The 22,097-nt window shown below is 36.6% G+C and overlaps 1 protein-coding gene across 1 annotated transcript; it reads right to left on the minus strand.

Annotated features, from left to right (window-relative positions):
• Positions 1-524: 524 nt before the first annotated feature.
• Positions 525-20,019, minus strand: LOC111776482 (Phosphatidylinositol 3- and 4-kinase family protein). Its single transcript, XM_023655934.2, has 26 exons — positions 18,705-20,019; positions 18,226-18,567; positions 17,931-18,092; positions 17,372-17,539; positions 17,088-17,246; positions 16,874-17,001; positions 16,470-16,773; positions 16,091-16,259; positions 13,716-13,933; positions 12,854-13,012; positions 12,592-12,774; positions 10,023-10,559; positions 9,572-9,931; positions 8,474-8,688; positions 7,461-7,644; positions 7,156-7,289; positions 6,903-7,056; positions 5,361-5,627; positions 4,703-4,780; positions 4,460-4,507; positions 3,016-3,188; positions 2,737-2,932; positions 1,977-2,117; positions 1,371-1,579; positions 1,066-1,227; positions 525-977 (listed from the first exon to the last, which is right to left on the minus strand). Exons 1-26 carry the CDS (start codon positions 19,704-19,706, stop codon positions 719-721), a joined length of 6,111 nt encoding a protein of 2,036 aa, XP_023511702.2. The 5' UTR covers positions 19,707-20,019; the 3' UTR covers positions 525-718.
• Positions 20,020-22,097: the final 2,078 nt, after the last annotated feature.

Genomic DNA, 22,097 nt, shown 5'->3' on the forward strand with positions numbered 1-22,097 from the left:
TGTTGCAAGGATGTAGGGATCGACCCGAATGAGGAGGTTTATATGAATGTTCGTATGAATGTTCCTCCAAATTTTAGATCCTAATATGGGTTTCCTTCACCACCCTTCCTCGAGCTTCAACCCTCTTTTTTTTTTTTTTTTTTTTTTTTTTTTTTTTTTTCTGGATCTTGGTAGTTGAATGTTATAGTTAACGTGCTAGCCGGGTTGACCCTCTACCTGAAGTCAACTATCCATTTTCTTTGTATGCTTAACTACAACCCTTTGCTATTCTCTATTTGTGTCATATAGGAGACGAACTCGGCTATTCTCTATTTGTGTCATATAGGAGACGAACTCAACTCATATCAACGTGTTCATATAGGCAACTAGTAGAGAGATTGATTTACTTGTACGTGACACTTTCTGTAAAACTATTTCTTTATCTTACAACGATCTATGTGTTAGACTTTATACGAATATTAGAGTCAATCGGGATAAATCTTACACATTTAGAAGTAGGGACTAAGAATCAAGAAAGTAGGGTGTCATGAAAAGGCTTCTATATCTATAGATATTCAGTCACGTTCAACGTTCAATCAGATAAACAATTTAAAATGTACAGAATGATGACTCAACTCACTCTGATTGAAACAACCCTATCCATTTAATTTTATATTATAGCCGTTTTTACAGTCGAGAAAAATCACTCAATAAATAGCCTATACATTTGAAACTACCTTTACTTCTCAATGCCTTGCTGCAAGTACTGAATGAGATCATAGCCTGCAGTTGTCCATTTGTTATATGCATCGGTACAGACACGGATCATGAAATTGGCTGCTTCACGCTCGCTCATTTCGGGATGAAATCTCTTCCGAAGATTTCCGATTGGATCGCCACGGCTGAAGCATGGTAATCCGCTGTCTAGCATCAGTAATACGGTGTTGATGATCCCATCCATATGGCGTCGAGCAGCGAGGTACCCCTTCACACACAAACTATGGACATGCACACGAGTTAACGCAATCAACCTCCGAGCATAGACAAGAGAATATAGATATGCAGCAGAGGAAGAAACTTCTGTACCTAACAAATAAGTTCCAGGTCTCACTCTTCATAACCCCGGAGGGATCAAGAAGTTGAGTCATCTCGTGGCTTAGCTTGAAGTGTGCACTCTCAAACCGCATGTTTCCCCCAGGCGATGTCTCCAGTATGAAACCAAAATCAATATGGACCAGCCTCCCAACACTGCATCATCCACAACTATTTTAACTCCCATGCCATGCTCCATATGACACGAAATTTTAAATAACATGCTAATATGCGGATTAAATCTCATATTATGTCGTGAAAGTTATAATTGGGTGGAACTAGAGGAAAGGATAGCATACTTGTCAAATAGAAGATTGCCATTGTGCCTGTCCTTTGGTTGAAGTAACAGGCTAGCGACGGCATAACCTGCACTACTAATGATGAAGTTCTCACGAGCTGCTTCAAAACTAGGAGAGCCTACGGGACCATAGTCCTGTTGAAAGATCTCATACAAGCCCCCATCAGTGGTTTCACCCATTTGACTTCTGCTTCGTGTATTAGGAACCACCTGAGAATGGTCAATCATTAGGTGAGCTATAAGTTAACAAGATCAATGCGAGAAGAAGAAGCACTCATGAATAAATAAGGCCATACAGCTATAGCTCTGATTAATAAACAAAAGCAGAATGTGAAGTATAGGTGATAGTGTTTAATCCAATCACGCAAGTAATTTCAGTATGCAAGTCTGTCTCAAGTGCATACAAACAAACATGGAATTGATAACTTAGCTTAATGAAGTAAAAACTAGATCCAACTTTATTTTTTGTCAGCTTGCACTTTCAGGTCATATTTTAACAGGAAATAACTAAAACAATAAATTTACCGTCAGCACATATGCTTTGAGCAGAGAGCATGCACTGAGAAAAGCATAGTCCATAACTAATCATACAGTTTCCAAAAGTTACCTCGATTATGCCTTTGCCAGGGCCAGTCGGGAGGACGCCATATGGAAACAAATAGAGATTAAGGCCAACTGCTTGAAAGATGTCCCTAAGAAGTGCTATCACTTGCAGAGCAAGAACATCTTGTCGGCAATCATCTCCAACCTTAAATAAAAGAAAAACAGAGCAATCCACGGGCATAAGCAATTCAGTTCTCTAGAATTTGATTAAGTTATTTCTTTAAAATCAATCAGGATATACATGTCATGTACTTCAGCTCAGGCTTGAGAATCAGATTTTTTTTTTCTCTGAACGTCAACTTCATAAAAACAAAAGGGTGCCTAGTTAAAATCCAAGCATTTAAGAGTTTTCTAACATCTGTATGACACGTCAATTCAATTAACAACTATCCAAAGTTAAATTTAATTCTTAACATGTCAAAGTCTCCTCTCAGCCAGACATAATTCAATATAGAAATCCTTCAAAACATAGGGTATGCTCTTTTGTAAATGTAACGAGATTTCATAAGTCTCTTCAGAGGTTTATAAAGCACTCAAACATTTTAATCCAAATTTGAAAATTTCTGGGTATTATATGACGGTTATCAGCATGCTAAAAAGGAAAATAATAACGAGGCTGCTATAAATGATGATTGCTTAATTTCTGATCCTAGACGTTAAGAAAAATTGGCTAATTATTAAAAAAACAAAATAATGAATAGAGAGAACTGTAGCAGTCAAGCAAAATTATATTGGAATGACGTGTTACTTTGTAGTTAACTCACCTTGAAAATGCAAGCTTGAGGCTTTATATTATTCGGGTCCCCATCTCGATCAACCACATTGAATGTAATCATGATAGGAACTTTTGCAGCTGACTGCAAGGGTATTCCACTATCTACTTGAATACCACGGACGAGCTTGTTTGTGGCAGTTGGAAGATATAGGTCTTCACCCTCCATTTCAATTTTCTCCAACTCCCTGGGCAAATGATTTTAATATCTTTTTCAGTTAACAAGCAGTCTAGGAAATGTGAGCCACAGAACCAAAAGTTGAAAACACACCTCCTGATGCCAGCTCGACGTTCATCCTTGGGAAGTGGAAAGAGAACACCAGATATAGACGTAACTTTGTCAAAGAAATCAAACTCTCTTTCAAATAAGTCACGAGCCTTGGGAGTGAAACCATCAATAATATGGTGCCTTACAATTGGTAGTAACGCTAGAAATGATGCATTCTGAAAATAGCACGTTACAGGATCATTGAGCACTAAATCAGAAACAACTAAAATATCGATAAAATAAAGATAGAATGAAAAGAGCAGTTCAAGGATACTTTATATCCAACCAAGTGCAAAGTAAAATATAATCACCATGCTCGGGAAACATAGTGTACAGTAAGCAAAAATGAATTCATTAGGAAATTTTTTGGTCTAATGGATAATGATAATCAAGAATAAGTATACCTGAGAAAGGCCACCATTTTTTTTTTTTTTTTTTTTTTTTTTTTTTTTTTTTTTGAGGAAAATCATTGTAGCTAAAATTGGCTCCACCAAACATGGTCTTTGGTTGGCTACTTCTCTCCATATTTCTCTAGGCTTCGTAGATATATTCTTACTCATCAAGATTGGATCTTCAGAATAGTTAAAACTTGGTTGGTAATGACAATTCCACAAGGTGCTGGAATGATTTTGTAATGGGTAATGATACCAACAAAGTCTTTGACTTTAGATCATATTTCCCAAAATCTAGCCACACTGCGACAGGTAGGATTACGTGGCTTTGAGACTCCCATCTATCAAACAAAACATTTTTCCTGCCTCTCCTTTTTCCCCCTATTATGTGCTCCTTCGCTCCCCTCTGATGCCTCTTTTTTTCCTTGGTTTATAAAGGTTAAAATCTTTAAGAAGATCAAATTCTTTGTTAGGAAGATATTGTATGGAAAAGTTAATACCCTAGACCTTGTGCAGAGGCATTCTTCTTGCTTCTCGGGGCCTCATGGTGTACCCTATGAGGATCATTAGAGGATCTTGATCATATTCTTTAGAGTTCTTTACTTTTTGTAGTCTTATAGTGTTTCAGATGGCATGAAAGTCATTATAGAGATAATAGGACAGTGTTGGAAAGGTCCTACTACATCTTCCTTAGAAGTATAAGGGCGGATTCTTTTGGTAGGCTAGTTTTTTCGTGGTTTTATGGATATTTGGTTAAAGGGGAACCATAGAATTTTTAGAGAGGGAGAGAGGTCTTGGGAGGAGATATGGGAGCATTAGATTTTATGCCTCTGTGTGAGCTTCTATTTATGACGTGTTTTGTAATTATAAATTACATTTTAGCTCTTGGATTGGAATCCCTTATTGTGGTTGGTGGGACTGGTTATGTGTTATGTCTTCCTCTTACGACTCAGTCTATTTTTTAGATGATAAAACGATACCTTGTTTAAGTTTCAGAGTGTGAAAGAAGAAAAACGCTAACAGACTTGACTTCATAAACACCAATAGAAACATACCTTCCCAGAGTTAGCATCCTTCCCAGAGTCTGGTACAGAAGTCTCACCCTGCAAGTCATCAATTCAATTTATGATATGTACAGCCAAATATACTATAGCAGAATCCCTAATGCAGTCTCACACCCAATATACGTCAAGAAAATAAAAAAAAATAAAATAGAGTATAACTTTATGACCCATAAAACCATAAAATATATAAAGAGAATTCCAAGAATATACAAAACCACGAGAAATTTCACAAACCTGCAGGTGCCAGATCAGGATATGAGCAAATATATCGCTTCTTTGAGCTGCTCTAAGCAAATATCCTTCAACCAACCTCTGGAAAGCAAGTGAATCAGATATCATGTAAAGAAAGCTAGAGAATTTAGAATGCAGAGGAGTTAATACGTCCATCAGCGTTGATAATGTTCAAGTCAGCAAATTTTGAATCTTGCTTAAATCCAGTAAAGGTGAAATTTTGTGCGTCTTTTTATTGGCCTAAAAACATCAGTTGATTAACTTTAGTATTTCTCAATAATTAAAAGAGGAGCAGACAATAAAACTTCTTAAGAGGAAATAATAATAATATTTGCATGTCAAAAGATATCGAGGCAAAAGTAAACCAAAATCCAAAGGATTTTATATTTAGTCATATCAATTAGTACAAAAAAAAAAATCTAAACCCAGCTTTATAGAAAAATCTACACCTCGATAAGGAGAAGTGTGAATAACCACAGCATCACAAAATATCACCCAAGATTTAGTAATATGATTGAATCGGTTGATATATTGACAAAAATCAAAATCAACAAAATCAATGGAAAGAGAGCTTCATCCAAGTCCCAACAACTAAACTAAAACAACACTAACAAGGATTTGTGAAAGAATAATAGAAAAAGAGTTCATTAAGAACACATACCCCTTCATCATATCGCAAAGCTTGCACCAGCTGTGGCATGAAAAATGTAACATTTTCAGGAGGATAAGATTCCAATACCCTAAGAACATATGCCATAACACGTGGATGCCCCTTGTAGGCAGGAGTGAGGAACTCAAGAGCTTGTGTAATCGAACATGCAGCCCAATGTGGCAACTGTCGCAAAAGTTCAGAATTTTCCTCAACAGCTTTTGGTGTGATGAAATAAGGCAATGCTTCAGGAATGGAGCGAATATCCAATATGTGCAACTGCATCAAGAAACCACATCAGGAAGATGAAAAATCAAGCAAAGGCTCATTAAGCAACAGTAGAAGAAATGACAAAAATTGCAGACGCAGATTAAGAGAAACTTTTGTCCAAGGATCAATTTTAGAAACAAAAGAAAAAGACAAAATTTTCAAGTGAAAGTTGGTTATCGATCAAGTCTGCTGCCTCTGAAATTCTTGAAAGGGATATTCTACTCACAAAATGCTGGTCCAAGAAAGTCGACGTCCGTTAATCCCCTAATTTGGCGATTTATCGGAGTGAAGAATATAAGAAAAGATAACAGAAAATGACATTGATCTTCTGGGCTCATTTATCTATTTGGGTGTGAGCGTACACAAGTTCGAAAGAAACCCAGCCAAAGCATGGTGCATTACTAATTATCTAATAGGTTAATTTTGTCCGAGTGTCAGTGTGGAAGTAGAGAAGTTCAAAGCTTCCTACTAAACGCATTGATCAAGAGGTGTTGATTAAATAGTCTAATAGGCTAATTTTGTCTCTCGAAGTGCAAGATTCTCAACAATTTTCCTTGATTTTGTTAGTACACAGAACCCCAACGTTGCCAACAAAGAGGTGTTGATTAAATAGTTGTTAAGGCAACATGCTGGTCATTGAAGGGCACATATTAAAGAGCTTGACAGGTAGCTGGCGGTAAAATGGGAAGTGCAGAATAATAGATGAACATGGTTTTTCACATTTTCAAAACGAAGACAATGTCTATGACCACAAACTTCAGGTTCCTATACAAGGGGGGAAAACTAGATCTTTTAGAGCATTTAGCATTCGAAATCATGTTAACTAAAACAATAGCTAAACTTATTAAACAGATCAACTTATCTATCCCATCTTGGTAACTTATATCAAATCCATCTTACACGTCAATTATTCCATATTTTAGGACCTAGTAAAACCTAACTTATCTGATTCATTAATCCAGCAAACTCTCCCACAGCAAACTCTCCAGTAGGAGAGAAATTGCTCAATTATGTCATAAGAGAATTTGTGCTTACTATTAAGCCTGGGGAAAATATACTTGTCATGGCATCAAACATATGTCCTATCCTATCAACTTCACCACAAATGTGACCCTTTCTTCATCCAGCTATAGCTCACCTTAAATAATTATTAACCATGAGCACAAGGACACTTGCATGCTTATACTACAGCTTCAATTATAGACAACAAAAACAATGGTATCTAATGCACAGGAAGTTCAAGTTCATGAACTTTAGCTTAGAGAAAAATTAGGAAACAAAAACCTGTACTAGTTGCTTCACTTCAGCTCTTAGAAATGCATTTGTTGGAAACCTAGAGACCATAGAAAAGGCTATGCGTGGATCCACAGAGAAGGCAGTCCGAGCATGTTCAATCCATTTTTCAGCACTTAGCTTGGGTCGAGCAGGTGTACTCTCCCTAAACATTGAAATAATCAATATATTCCATGTAAGATTTCCAGATTATGCAAATTCTGTATATCAGAAGAATGAAAATATTCAGTGGCACATATGTTACTTAATATTTGGCTGTGCCCAGACTTCAAGTCTATCGGCCTCATGTTGGCACAACATCAAAAGTAGTTGCCTCCTTTTTTCTCTTCCCACCGCATAATTTTCCAAATGGCCCCAGACAGGGTGATATTGATCGTTCTGTTAAAATTTAAACCACTCAATTAAAAAGTTGAAGAACTCGAACAATACCAGAAACTCGGGCAAAATTTAAAAGTTACACGCTAGACACTGTTCCATTCTGCAGGACATATCTTCTTAGTGGTTCATTTATTAAGACAGGAGGAATGGCTGAAGATACAATCATCTTACCGAGTCAACCAAAGAAATACCATTTTCGCGCCCACGTGTTTTTGTATCAGACTGTAGACTATTTCCACGTTCACTTGAAAGGTAATGAAGAAATATGGATACAGATTGAGCTTCACTTTGGGCAAAGTTCACATGTTTTACATCGTACCACTCTGGCTCATGTGCAAACCATCCTAGGGATGCTCTGAAAGAAGTAGCAAACACATGTTTTAATTTCAAATAAAGATTGGGGTGGTTTTCACAAAACAAACATAAAAAGTGAACTGCAACTACAAGAGGCGAGAAGAATAAAAGATAACAAAATGCGTGGCATTGTATAATGGTTATGAAGAGAAAACAGAAACGCGGAATACCAAAACTTCACCAATATCATTATATCAACCACTGTAAACTAGAAATTTGTAAATTCAGTCATTCTAAAGGATGTGAGTAAATAATCGTGTGGTTATATCAATCTTTAGATAATTAGTGGACTAGGATAAGAAAAACTAAGAAAACAAGTTTTCTTTGGTTGAAGAATGATGAGGCAACCAAGAGAAATAACAAAGATGAAATTGCTTGTGCAGTAAGCTACTGTATATTACCAAGTAAAAAGATACATAATCGATGAATATGGTGATATCTCTATAATGTAAAAAGCTGAAGACTGACAAAACAAATCCTAATAATTATGGATAATATTATTCATGCAAAAACTCAAGGGAAGGTAGTGCTTGGCTAATTGATTAGACATCAAATTCTTACTTGAATCCTAATGAAGTCCCATCACATTTTCTTGATATATATATCACAGAACATCAGTAACTGGTTCCAACACACGTAATATATACATATCACAGAACATCAGTAGTCCCGCAGAGATATCAAGACAGTTCAAGTCTCATACAAATCAAAACAGATAGTTGAATCAAAGCCTTAGACATACCATAATATATCATTATATACCATCACAAACGCTAATGCAATACTTAATTTGGTTGAAAAGAAAATTTGACGAGCATAATAATGAGAACCTATATATCCGATCCTCCAACAGCTCAAGTCCAGTTTTAAAATTCTGTAGGTTGCCCTGAGATTGGCATGAATAAAACTTAAGCCCTAGAAGCATCAGAGTGAAAAAGGAACCAGTTGCTGCAGGATGGCGTGAAAAGTTCCATGGCGGCTTAGTGGACCCTTGTAGCAAGCGACCAAAGAGCAAGAGTTGCTCAACACTGTTATGTCGAACTACCTAGTGAACCAACAAAAAAATTGAAGAGGCTAGTCATATATTAAAAACAATATTAAGGATTCATTTATCAGACAAGCCAATTAGGATTGGTAAGAATGAAACAAATAATAACAATAAGGTAAAAGATTTAAAATATATCTCGTTTTCAAATAGTGGCATATTCTTACAATTTAAAGCTTAAGGCATATTCTTACAATTTAAAGCTTAAAGCAAACTTTAAACCACTCGAGTAGGTCCAAGCAGACATATCAAGTGTTAACAATTTTTTCTTCAGGAAAGTGATTCAATGAAAACATGCTTATAGAAGGCAAGCATTTCATTGCTAATATGAAAGAATAAATAAATGAGAGGAGATAGTGAACTCAAAAAGGAAGGATGCTAAATGCTGAAGAGCTTTACAGTCCATATCCGATGAGGGATCAAGGAGTAAGATCCCAATAACGTAATCACACCAGGACTTGAAAGGTGAACTACCCAAAAATTATGCACAATGCCCAATATGCATGCACTGTGCAGGCACAATAACAGAAAAAAAAATGAAAAATGACATGAGAATGAAAGATATTGTACCTACAAAGAAATAAAATATTAGTCACGCCAAAGAAACACTTGAAAAAGTGCTAGCAGTTGTCTCCTAAGGGAAATCATAGGAGCAGCTAGGATAATATTGGTTTCTGTCATAACCTTCCTTTTATGTGTTTTGACTTTTGGTAACAAACTTATGGGTAAGCACTGACTTTTGGTATCAGACAATAAGCCAAAACTCATGGGAAGACACTGAGCAGCACATACCCTCAATTTATGTTCAACTTTTACCCACAGTATACCATGCAATGATCAAAGCAAAACTGCAAATATTTAGGATGCCTAAGAAAATTCTAACCTCAAAGCGATCAATAAAGAATCCAAGCCATATTCTATGAGCAATTATTTGTTCAACAGGATCAATCTCCGGCTGCAATTCTGGCTCCCCTGGAGATAAGTGAGGCCTCAACTTGGCAGCGGGTCCTGAATACTTGACCTCCGAAGCGAAGAGACCCCGCTTAGTATCAATTGTCCATAACCATGCATCAACAAGCTCAGCAAGGACAAACGATCCAAGCTCAGGTGCAGCAGAAACCAACCAAGTCCAAATAAACACACCAGTTTCAATTGCATCAGGAGTGGAAATGTATGCTGGACACCAACAAAGAAGGCGTATAAGTTGTGCAAAGCCCTCTATATTTGTTTTTGATTCAGAAGCCTGAAAAATGAGTAGATATTATAAGAAAAAAAATGCATGCAGACAAGAGGATACTTCAACTGCATTTACCCATGAATAGCAAGAGGCATACCAAATTTGACAGAAGTAAGGCAGTTGCCTGAGAACAAGTTTCACGAAATTTCAACTTGTCGAGGCCACAACCTTTTTCTGCTCCACTAACAAATTGTTGAAGTGACTGCACAAATTTCATAATCAAAATCCCATTAAATGAATCATCCTCATTCTGCGGTTGTTGGGGAAGAGTTCCAGTGATCAGCCTCTGAAGGCCCTGACCAAAACCAAGGCCAGTTGGACCAGCAACACCAGTCTGAAATCCACCAATGCTGTTATACAACCTTCTCATACCAGCAATTTCTCCAGCATGGTTGCATTTAACTGTTGCACTGACCATACCAGTACTTAGCACCTCCAAATTAAAGGCTTCTGTCAATTTTAAGTCAGCCCCTGAAGCTGCAGCTGCAGCAGTAATGACAGCAGGAATATTTGCTGTTTGTATGCCAGTCCAATAATCATTTTTTCCAGTGCCAATCCGTATCTCAGATAAAAGAGAAATCACATCAGGTGTATGCTGGGCTCTTTGCCATGTATTCGCTTTGCATAGCTTTTCCTGAATCATCCCCATTAAAAATAATTCTTAAAAACTTGAAAGTGAATGCTTCAAAAAAAATGTGATGGAACTTTATTATTAAAAGTCAAGATATGGTTATAGTTTCTCAAAAAGGTTGAAGTTTCCCAGAATGGGAACATCTGATATGTTTGCACTATTCCTCTTTAACGCTTCTGATCTAATAATCTCAATACAACAAACCCAATTATCTTAACCAAAAATCCCCACTAGAGAACTTGATTTTAAGTGCTGCACTACGCTCTATAAGGCTTCAATATGTTTCTACAGAAGCAGGTACGCTAAACTAAAATATAATAATGTTCTAGATCCTTCTAGCAAGAAAAAGGTCACAAGAGCCACTGTCGTTTTGCCAAGCTGCACGAGGAAGCCATGGAAATAGTGCTCCGACCCATGTAGCTTGTTGAGTTTGACTATGTGTCGCATACTATAATTTTTCAATAAAAATATGCACCAGAAAAAGCAACACAAAATACTCTCATGTTTCTCTCTAGCCGATCTACCAAATAATAGCAAAGAAAATAAACTGCCAACCACAAAGAGCATCCTATGTTATGCTGACATATCTATAATGACCCAGATCGTTCTACCATTACAGATCACACCATTGAAGGGATAATACCGGAGGTGAAGATCTATGGATGAAATTCATGGTGTTGATCATCTGCAAGACTACCAATCATGAAAAGGATCTAATCTTCTTGGTGATTTTAACCTTATAGAGGTTGGCAAGAAGGTGACAACCGACAAGGAGGGTTGAGCAAAACAAGCAGAAAGAAGATTTGCAAGAGATGATTTCTACAATTATAGTAGAAGTAATTCTGGAAGTTAAATCATTTTCACGAATAAATGAAACGTACAAAAGCCAGCAAAACCATTGGAGTTACCAAAAAGAATCCCCATTTAATTTGTAGAGTAGATAGAATAATTACAAAAGAACTTAGACGCAAAAGACCAAGAGGTAGTACGAAGAACAATAACATATTATTACTGATGTGCAGCCCTTCGTATACAAAGTCTTGATACACCAAGAAGAGGAAAACTGACATCTAAAACTGTATAAAAATCTTGCCAGAGAAAAGTCACCACAGGACAGATGAGTAACAATTATCACTGTGATGAAATACCAAGAGAAGAAAAGAAAACTGTATTGCTGAAAGGATTTGTGTCTAGCCTGGTCTAAAAATCTGGCAGCAAAGATCTTGCCTCAATTTTATACACGTAAACCTTTTCTGTGAGTATCAATTAGATAATGCAAGAGATTTATGACAAGACATCAATAAGCCGTCAAGTTTGTCAACATCCCGATATAAAAGATTAAGCTTATACAATTCACGGATAACTATATCCTATACTTTCCCCTTGAAGCCCATATAGAATCATAGATGCAGTTAAGTGTCTCCGAATAACACAATCCGTTCGTCCAGTCATTACCTCTTATCCTCAGATATCTTTTAGTGTTCCTTCCAAAATTTACTACATTCCACTTCAGATTCCTTTTATCAAGTAAAATCAAATGTGCAAAAAATTTCAAGGACGTTACAGGAAGGCATTCCAATGGGAATATATCAACGATGGAGAATGATTATAAAAACAAGAACTTAGGAAGAGGAACTCCAGAAAGTAGATATACAAGTCATGGACTCCCAAATTTTCTTCAATCTTAGGCTACTCCTTGGAAAATCTTCTATTCCTTTCCAACTAAATAAACTGAAAGATAGCCCTAACAACATTATCCGACAAGACCATTTTACTCCAACTTTCTAGCAACCACTTCCAACTTGGGTTTACTGTTCCCCCTTTTTTGTAGTTCACATGCCAAGTAGCTGGCTTAAAAAGAAATATTGCAATTTGCAGAGTTGAGAGAATTACGTTTTTTCTTTTTTTTGAGAAACCAAGCTTTTATGTGGAGAAATGAAAGACAGTGTAGTTAAGAAAATGATGTTAAAACACAAACTTGAGACGGGCAAAACAGAAAAAAGGACAAAAACGAATGTTATTCCCACTGATCAACCTGTAGGAGACCTTGGCAAGTGCAAGGAGCAAATGATAGTGATTTGACGATCCACTCCCGAACTACCCTTTGGTATAAAGAACGAACTGTTACAACCCAAGCAGGATCACTCACAACAGTTGAAGACGCATCATTATGCATGGAAAAGAGCAAGGAATCCAAACAAGCCGAATTCCACATAACCTGAAAGCACATATTTCAAGACTTTTAGGAAAATGAAAATGCATGAGAAAAGAATTTGTAATCAAAGACGTGATTTCACCTGGGGAAACTTATCTCTGAGCTGTGTCAGCAAGTTAACTGAAATATCTCGAACATGTTCATCCCTTTGAGACATACACTTTATAAGATAACAGGTATGAGCATATAGAGTCGAATCTCTGACCTCAGCTTCATTACCAGTTTCAGATATCCGATCTTCCTGATTGATGCCCAAAGGCAAAACAACATTCACATATAAAGAAAGGGTGTAAAGTTGATGTAAACTTAAAAATGAAAATAAATCCTCAACTACACAGGTTGCATCATTTAGGTTTAACTCTTTTATTCTTTTACTCATATTTTTCCTAATAAAACTTTGTAAGAGAAATTATTGTTTAAATTTCTTTGCCAACACTAGCAACAAGAATGGACCGCAATCAAAAAGAATGTGACCATGGTAGTCAGAGAAAGCCCAATTAGCAGACACCCACAACGAAGAAATAAACCTAGCCAATTCCTAAGGCTCCTCCCATGATCTCTTAACCCCTCTAAAGATCCTACAGTTTCTCTCAAGCCAAATTCTCCACAAAATAGCAAAAAAAAAAAAAAAAAAAAAAAAAAAAAAAAAAGAAAGCAGTAAAAGAACTCTCTTTATCCTCAAAATGAGGGTTAAGAGGGTTAACTAATTTGAAATTTTCAAATTAATCATATAAGTCGCTCAAAGTTGGTATATAAGAACTTGACAGTTTAACAAGAGTTGACAAGTTGCTTAACATGGATCCTTAAATATGCAGAAGCTGGTGCATCGAGAGAATAGATCTTGCATTAGCAGGTGTACTAATCAATAGCAGTAAAGTAAAAGATAGAGTGAGGATACGAAGAAATACATACCAAAGAAGTTCAGTAAAGAATACAGGACATACCAGCCACGAAACTGCAGTTTCAAAGGCCCTGTGTACTATTGCTGTCAAACATTGGGCGACAGCAGGCAAAAGATTTGGAGTTTTAAGATACTCAAAAACACAACTGAAGGCACTTCTAGCAGCATTTACATTTGAACCACCATTAAGTATGCCCCCATTGCTGCTGAAACGTATAATCTCTAGAAAAGATACTGCAAGGAGATATGTAGCCTTGACACCTACAAAATGAAACAAAGATGAGATGAGATGGGAAAAATGAAAATATCATAGTAATGAAAAATATTCAAACAAGAAACTGCTTAATAGGCAACTGATACAAAAGGAAGTGGAGGAAAATCCTTATATCTCAGGGTGGTTGACTAACTCTAGATCAGCCAATTCTCAATCGCTTTCTCGCTATTGTCTGTCACTTTAAAGACCACCATCGATGTCATTAGAACTGTGGTCAAGCTTGTTCTCTAAAGATGATAGGTTGACAACTCTTATTCAACCGGTCTTGAGTGGAATACTAACTTACTCTCAATCTTTATTTTATGATTTCTATTTTTGTTAGAAGTCTAGTGAAAATTCTTAGAGACATTTTGTGAGAAGGCATTGATGAAGGAGAGGGGATCATTTGATTAGTTGGGAGGTTGTTTTAAGGGCAGTTGACATTAGGAGCTTGTGAATCAATAGCCTAAGACTTTGTGATGAGTTCCTAATGGCAAAATGGTTCTTACACGATTCCCTTTGGAGTCAAACAGTCTGTAACCTAGAATTATTTTTCCCCTTTTAGAGGAGGGTCCCATCTGGTAGGATGAGAGGCATAATCAAAATTCTCAGAAGCTATCTTTTCTAGTTTCTCTTTCTTTTCTACATTCGTCTGAGTTTCCCGTTCTTTTTTAAAGTCATGAAAGGTAGCGGGGATGGCCCAAATAAGGGAATCAAATTTTCAGTTTTTTTTCTTTTTATGAAAAAAAAAGAACTTGATTTTCATTGAGAAAAAATGAAAAAAAAAATACACGGGCATACAAGAAAATCCAGAAAAAGGAGCCAAATAACAAGTGAGAGTTCCAGTCCAGTTAAGTGAAAAATTACAAAAGAGCCTAGAAACAAAAGCCCAAAAAGAAACAAAAAATCTAATAAAGAACCAGAGAAATAAGACCAAGACCAAGTGTAAAATTACAAAAATAGCCTAGAAACAAAAAGCCCAAAAAGAAATTGATGATCTAATAAAGAATCAAACCTTGATATAAGAACTCTCATGTCCTCGGAACATTTTGTTATTTCTCTCGCCTAAAAGCTCCCACATGATAACACACACCCACATGACATCAGTTTATTATTTTCTATAGGTTGGTTCAACTAGGCCAAATGCCGATCCAAACCAATCCACTTACACCCAACCATAACCAATCCATCTTTATTTTAGTTTTAATTTTTATAGAGCTGAAAAGATTGGGTTTGATGGTAATAATCCCTGTAGCCTGAAGATTTGATAGTAACAATCTCTATAGTTTCTATGGTACAGGGTAGTTTGAGCATTCGGCAGTATGTCACTCGTGGAGTTATAACATTAGGGTATAATTGGAAAAAATCTATAAGTTTGGGGAAGCGATTCATAAAATGGAAAGCTGAGTATGTGATTGCAACAACTCCAGGGGTGGTTTGTGCAATTTCTAAATAAATAAATAAATTCCACACACCTCTCCCTCTTGTTGTACTAAACATGGGCGAGGAGACTTTGCATCATATTTTCAAGGACTTCAAAATCTTCATTCACATCTATACATCTTGTAAATATAATTGCTCTTCCAAGCCAAATAGGCCACACAATAGTCACTATGATATTACTACACCAAGGAACTTTAACATTTTGTTTTCTTTTTTCTTACAATTATAGCCAAACTAAATCTGATGCAAGAAATCATGAAGGTTGTTTGGCCAGCAGAATCTTAAGAAAAAAATTCTTGAAAAGGCCATATAAGTCTTAACAAAGGGCCAAAACATGAAGAAGGGTCCATGTTCTCCGTTTTTTGGACAAAGAAATAACCAACTGAACAACAAGGAAAGGTAAAAACAATTCTCTGAAGCCAGTCAACAATGTTAATCTGCTTCAGATCTTAAGGACCATAAGAAAAAAATGGATTGTTTTTTCCCTATTCAAGCTCCGCAAAATATAGAATTCTCCATATGATTGCATCAGCCACATAACAAAAACATAGTTTAAATACAAATATAACTTTCAGTAATATATGTGGGTGTGGGTGTGGGTGTGATTAGGAGTCAGAGGAGGAGATCGGCCCTGCCCATGGGAGCTATTACAATATTTCATGTTTGAATACTATAACCATGGCAAACATCAATATTGAAGCATGAGAAGGACAAAATTTTACCTGAAATTGTGCTCATTGCAGCAACATCTACTCGGCCTCCTAAAGCAGCAGAAAGTGCAGCTCTTTGGGCTACAGCAGCTTTCTCATTACCACTCCCTCGCCGACTACCTGGATTGTGGAGAGCATTGAGTTCTAACTCGTCCTCAAGCCACTTAACTGAACTTACAACCTAAAAAAAAAAAAAAAAAGAGTTCCACTAAATAGCTTTAAAAACGATGATTGCAAGCAAGACTCTTCAAACATTAAGCAACAAAGGGAAAGTTTCTTGAAATAAGAATTCAAAATCTTCATAGCAGAATATAGATGGAGTCATTTATAACCCTCTTTCCCGCACTAAAACTAATCCCAAAACAAAAGAAAGAAAGCGTAAAATACTCACGAGTGGAGGAGTCCCTTGAGCAATAAATTGAACGGCAGATGACCACTGTGTATTCCACAGGTATGGTCCACTCACAGCTTGCAGAGCAATTGCCGTGCTTCCCACACTGTTTAACATAGAGGAAACTGATTTTGTCTGAAGTTGAGATTTTTGTATGGGAGGAGCTAAGCCAAACAGTGCAATATAAAACCACAAGTTTCTAAATAACTTCAAAAGGGACGGCTCGATATTCATTGTGGGATCAAAATCAGAACATATTTCAGCGACAGCAGGCAGTAGAGGTCCCAGAAAATCCGCTCCACTTCTGTAAGACTTGAAGAGCATTAAATATGGAATTTTATATGCAAGGGAAAAATAAATAATCAAAATAGTGCGATGTAACAAAAATTTAAAAGCACCTCTACCTGCCACTTTTAGACTCAGCAGCCAGGCCAACATCTGAGCATAAACAGAGTAACCGATGACGATACTCCAGTCGTAGTTTAGCACTCTTAAGACCACTAGCAATATGAAGAAATCCTGCGGGAAGTATCTAGAATGTAATTGAACCATGAGCATCCATTTCATTGGGCATCTGGAACAAAATAATCACATAACATTATTTAGAAATATGCACACCTCAACACGTTCTGTAGTTGCTTCCGGAGCCACTGTTCTGCTTTCAGATGACCCAATGCTAGAAAGTTTACTTAAGTAACTTCTTGTCAACAGAACTATTGTCTCTCGATAAGACTTCTCAAAACCCAGGCTTGCCATGCGAGATACAGCATCAAGAAGCTGTAGAAAAAATATTAGGACAATAATATAAAGCCATCAACTGAAGGTAACAAACAAACTAGTAACAACGAAATGTCATAAATCCACATCCACAAATAATATTAGCAAAATAGAAGTTCCCATACTTGAAGCCGCAATAAACCGGGAGTTGACGCATCACCCTCTTCTAAGCTCTCAATGAAAAGGGGTAATATCATCTCCACAATTTCAGATTTGTTAACAGCAGCAGACATCTTAGCTAACAAGCGAATAACATTAAGTTGCATAGGAACTGCCTGTTTCTCTTTGTCATCCTGAAATTGGCGTACATCAAATCATTATGAGTTTGGCAATTGACTGTAAAATTAAACAAACAGAAACGTTATACGTTTCATAGAAGGTTGAGGATTTATGAAAAACTTTAATGCCATAGATACCCATCGATAACCGCAATAAAAATCAAACAACTTAAACAAACCAGACCATCCACTAAAACAGTACTGAGGGGAGCTTAAGTAGAAAAGAGAGAGAACCAATGAGATTTACTTACAGATTGTATTCGTGGGTATTAAAGATCTTTCAGATATCAGCACAATTTTACAAGAAATCTAATAATGACAAAGCTTTTATTTCCTACGAAAGAAAAAAGGAAAAAAGGCGATGTGTAACTGCTTATTGTTCACTTAGCAATCTCAAATAACCAACCTGCTCCTCAGAATCATTCCGGTCACGGATGCTCGTGGCCAATCCCATGATAAATGTGTCAACAGGAGCTCGATCTTTGGTCCAGCAAGATTCTATTATCTCACAACATGTTGTCAAGACACTTTCGAACATTGCTCCCTGGTTGCTTCCCCAAGTATCAGCCTGGAACAAATACATTTGATACATTGCAAAATTGTTAACCATTTCCTCTGAGTTTCGAACAAAGATTTGATATAGGAATCTTGTTACACTTTCTCTGCATATAGAAAAAATTAAACCAATCAAGAACGCTTACCTGTGCACACACTGTTAAAGCTAGAGGTTTAAGACGGATGAGCAACACTCGTAATGGCTGACCTCCACGAGTAACAGCAATCTGTGCCAGTCCAGTAAGCAAGGAACCAAAGAGTTCTTCACAGATTCTCAACTTTCTCCACACAGAGAGTAAACAGGCTTCAGCAGCATCCATCAATAATGCAAAAGTCTCAAATATTAACTTCTTAGCCGGTTTCCCATCAAAATCAAGAGAAGCAACGGTCGTCATTTTTAACCTCGCAGCAGCTTGATAAACCAAGAGTTTAGTATTAATTCTTGCTTTTAAAACTGAACCCTGTTCACTCCAATCTCGCTTTTTAATCTGCAGATGTCAATCAGCAAGTTTAACAATTACTATTGAACTTTCTTCTATCTAAAACGTTGTCCACATAAATTCATTTTGGAAAGTATAGTTTTGCCAAGACAATTTCTTGCAAGTTTGACAATGAAAATGTTAACCTTTAGGAAAGTTGGCAATGTCTGGAGCTGCTTCTTAGCCAATGCTCTCATCTGTTCCCAGAGCCTTGCATCAAAGGAAGAATTATCTAAAATGTGGGTCATTAATTTAAAGGCAATCTCCTGCTTCTCCAAATTCTCGATGGACTCGTCCTCGAAGAAGGCAACTTGTTGCCTAACGAAAGTTAGGCCGCCCTCACTGGTTCCCAAATTCATACCTAATTGGTCTAAACCACTCTTCCAAAGAATGCTGTTTCCGTTCATCATCCCCGACCCTCTTGAGGACGCACTAGTGGCGTCGTCTGTGATGCGTGAAGCACCGCTACTCAAGGAACCCGACACTTGGCCGTTCTCGTTTCCAGGGCTTAAGCCTCCATTCGAAGGCTGATGGCTTACACTCAATGGCGAACTCTGAGACGATGAGGGCTCAGAGTTTGCCTGAATTTGTTCCCTGGGCGTTCCAGGGACAACTTCTGATATCAAAAAAAGATCAAGAATGCAACTAACCAACTTATCTGCATCGGAAGGGATAATTGGGAGAAAACTTTTCGACAGAGCCACAAGAAAAGCTCTAGAAATTGCCGAACCTTCACTACAATCACTAATTGCAGACAACACAACCTCACTAGTGAATCCCGAAACCTCCATGGCAAAATCTGTCGATAATTCGCAGGCTTTCGACGTGTAATTCAAGAATTCGGTAAAAAACGAAGCGATAGCATCATTTCCAAACGACTGCGGCCAGAAAGATAAGCTGAAAGAGAGAGGAATTGAACGAAGAAACTCGAGGACGACAGATTTGGGGCGTAGACCAACCGATTCAGGGCATTTAGAGAGAAGTCGAGCAACCGCAAGCACTGCATTGAGCTGAGAACGCGAAATGGCAGGAGATCCAGCTAGAATAGCCTCAGATGGAGGACATCGACTACAAATCCACGAGAGCTTTTCAGAGAACAAGGCTGGATTCTGCGCGATCAAGTCGCAGAGCTCAATCAACGCGTCCATTGCAACCAAATCTGAAAAAACAAACGATACGTTCGTGCAACTGGGTGAAATATTGCGTTAATGTCAGACAACAAAACTCCTAGCTCGAAAAGAAGCTTCCATGGCGTAAACTAAGCAGAACTGAGAGAGAATTTCACCCCTAATCTAGCTCACCGATTCTCTGTTCCTGAAAACTCTCAAAAAAAAAATTTGCTAGCCATTCGATCGATCTGCGTCGGATTACACAGTCGAGCTTTGATCATCTGCATCGGATTACACAGTCGAGCTTTGATCATCTGCATCGGATTACACAGTCGAGCCTTTGATTTCGTCAAAATCTTTAGGTTCCAATTCATTTCGGTCCCGAAATTAAGATTTTTTTTTTTTTTTTTTTCATATTTAAAGGAAATTTTATTTATTTCTCACATTTTTTAATTTTCTTTACCAATTCTCCATTTATTTTGCCAAACTCAAATTCACGTGATTTTCAATTAGAAATTTTATTTTTATTTTATATATATTTATTTTTAAGAGTTATTCATTTTTTAAAAACATTTGAAAGTTGATAATTTTTATCTTTTAATATAATTTTTATTAAAATTTTAAAAAGATATTTATAAATTCAATAATTTTTTATAACTTAATTTCTACCCACTCAAATCTTAATATAACATAATTCACGGTAATTACATTTTTTATTATATAAATATAAACAAAATATATATATATATAATATAATATAAATACATAATAAATTAATTTTTCTATGGTGTATATATATAACGTTAAGGAAAAATATAATCTTTATCTAAAGAAATATATATAATACAATATAATATATATAAAGGAAAAGAGGAAGAAGAGACAAAATATAATCTTAAACATACTATTTTTAAAATAATAAAGAAAAATTTAGGCACAAACATTCCAACACGTTATTTTTAAAATAATATAAATTCATTTTATGTACAAAATTTATCTAAATATTTAAAATATTCGAACACAAATTGATAAGATAAGAAACCAACTACAAGGGGAATAAGATTCGGATTACCTTGTTGATCGAATATCTCAATGCAAGAACACTCCACAAACAAGATCGAATATCTCAATGCAAGAACACTCCACAAACAAGATCGATCATGTCTAGCTTGAATGACTCTTGTTGATCAAATGTCTCAAACACTTGTTTGAGATTCGAATCACTCCACAAGCAAGATTGATCATGTCGAGCTTGAATGATTCTACATGCAATCTAAACTACGTAGAATTGAGCACAAATGCTTCTTTTACTATATTTTCCAAGTCTTCTTACAAATACAACATACATGGCTTTATATAGCCTCGATATAAAACTATTAAAGGCATACCAAAAGTTGTAACCTAAATTAAATAAAAAGTCTTAAAATACAATGTAAATTGTAACCCACCCAAAATCTGCAACAATCAAACTTGATTGAAACATCAATTTTTTCCGACCCAAATAAGATGTGTATTAAATAATGAACTCGACCCAACATTTAAATATAATTTTTAAAAAACTCCAAATAACATCAATTTTTTTTTGAATCTAAATAATATTTCAATCCAAACGGAAACATAAAACAAAAAGGATATTACTAAAAGAAACACATATTATGAACTGAAATCAATGGAAGTAATATGTTAATACAAATTAGCAATTGAAGAGACGATTGGAGGGTTGAAGTTGCTTACACAAAGCAAGATAAGTGAGAAAGATGAGACGATCCTTAGCCCCGGTTCGATGATTATAGGTATGAGCGCAGAAGTATTTGAGTTGTTTGAGCTTTAAACGTCCAATCAATTGCCCCAAAAGCAAGAACAGCCAATTGATTCTGCTGAATTGGTTGTCGTCCTCCTCGTCGGGTATCATTGGCTCTACGCAGTTTTCTTCCATGCAATGCTCACAATTTGGTAAAATAGGGTTTTTCCAACAAATTGGAGCTCTATCATGCATCTTATCTCTTTCTCTTTCTATGAATCTTGCTATCTCATCGAACTTGTTCATCAAATTGTACTCGATTTCGTAATATCTCTCGCATTTTTTGCACCTCACATCGCCTTTGATCGTAACGATGTTGTTTGATTGGAGGTACTCGAGATTGTGGATTGATGCTCGTTGCTCGGCTGACCATGGATACGGTGGCTCGATCCTCCTCGTGTCTGCTCTCGTTCTACTTCGTCTTCGTCTCGGTCTTGATGTAGAGTGTCCATTTGTGGCTTGAGGGTTTGGAGTTTCCTCTACGGTATGAGGGATCGCCACCGGTTGGTTCGGAGTTTCCCTGAAGGCCTGAGTGATTGTCGCTAGTTGGCTCGAAGTTTGCTCGATGGCATGAGGGATCGCCACCGATTGGTTCGAAGTTTCCCTTATGTTGTGAGGGATCTCCTCCA

The sequence above is a fragment of the Cucurbita pepo genome, chromosome 15 (genome assembly GCF_057944985.1).
Source record: "Cucurbita pepo subsp. pepo isolate OVF chromosome 15, ASM5794498v1, whole genome shotgun sequence".
In the NCBI taxonomy this organism is placed as follows: Eukaryota; Viridiplantae; Streptophyta; class Magnoliopsida; order Cucurbitales; family Cucurbitaceae; genus Cucurbita; species Cucurbita pepo.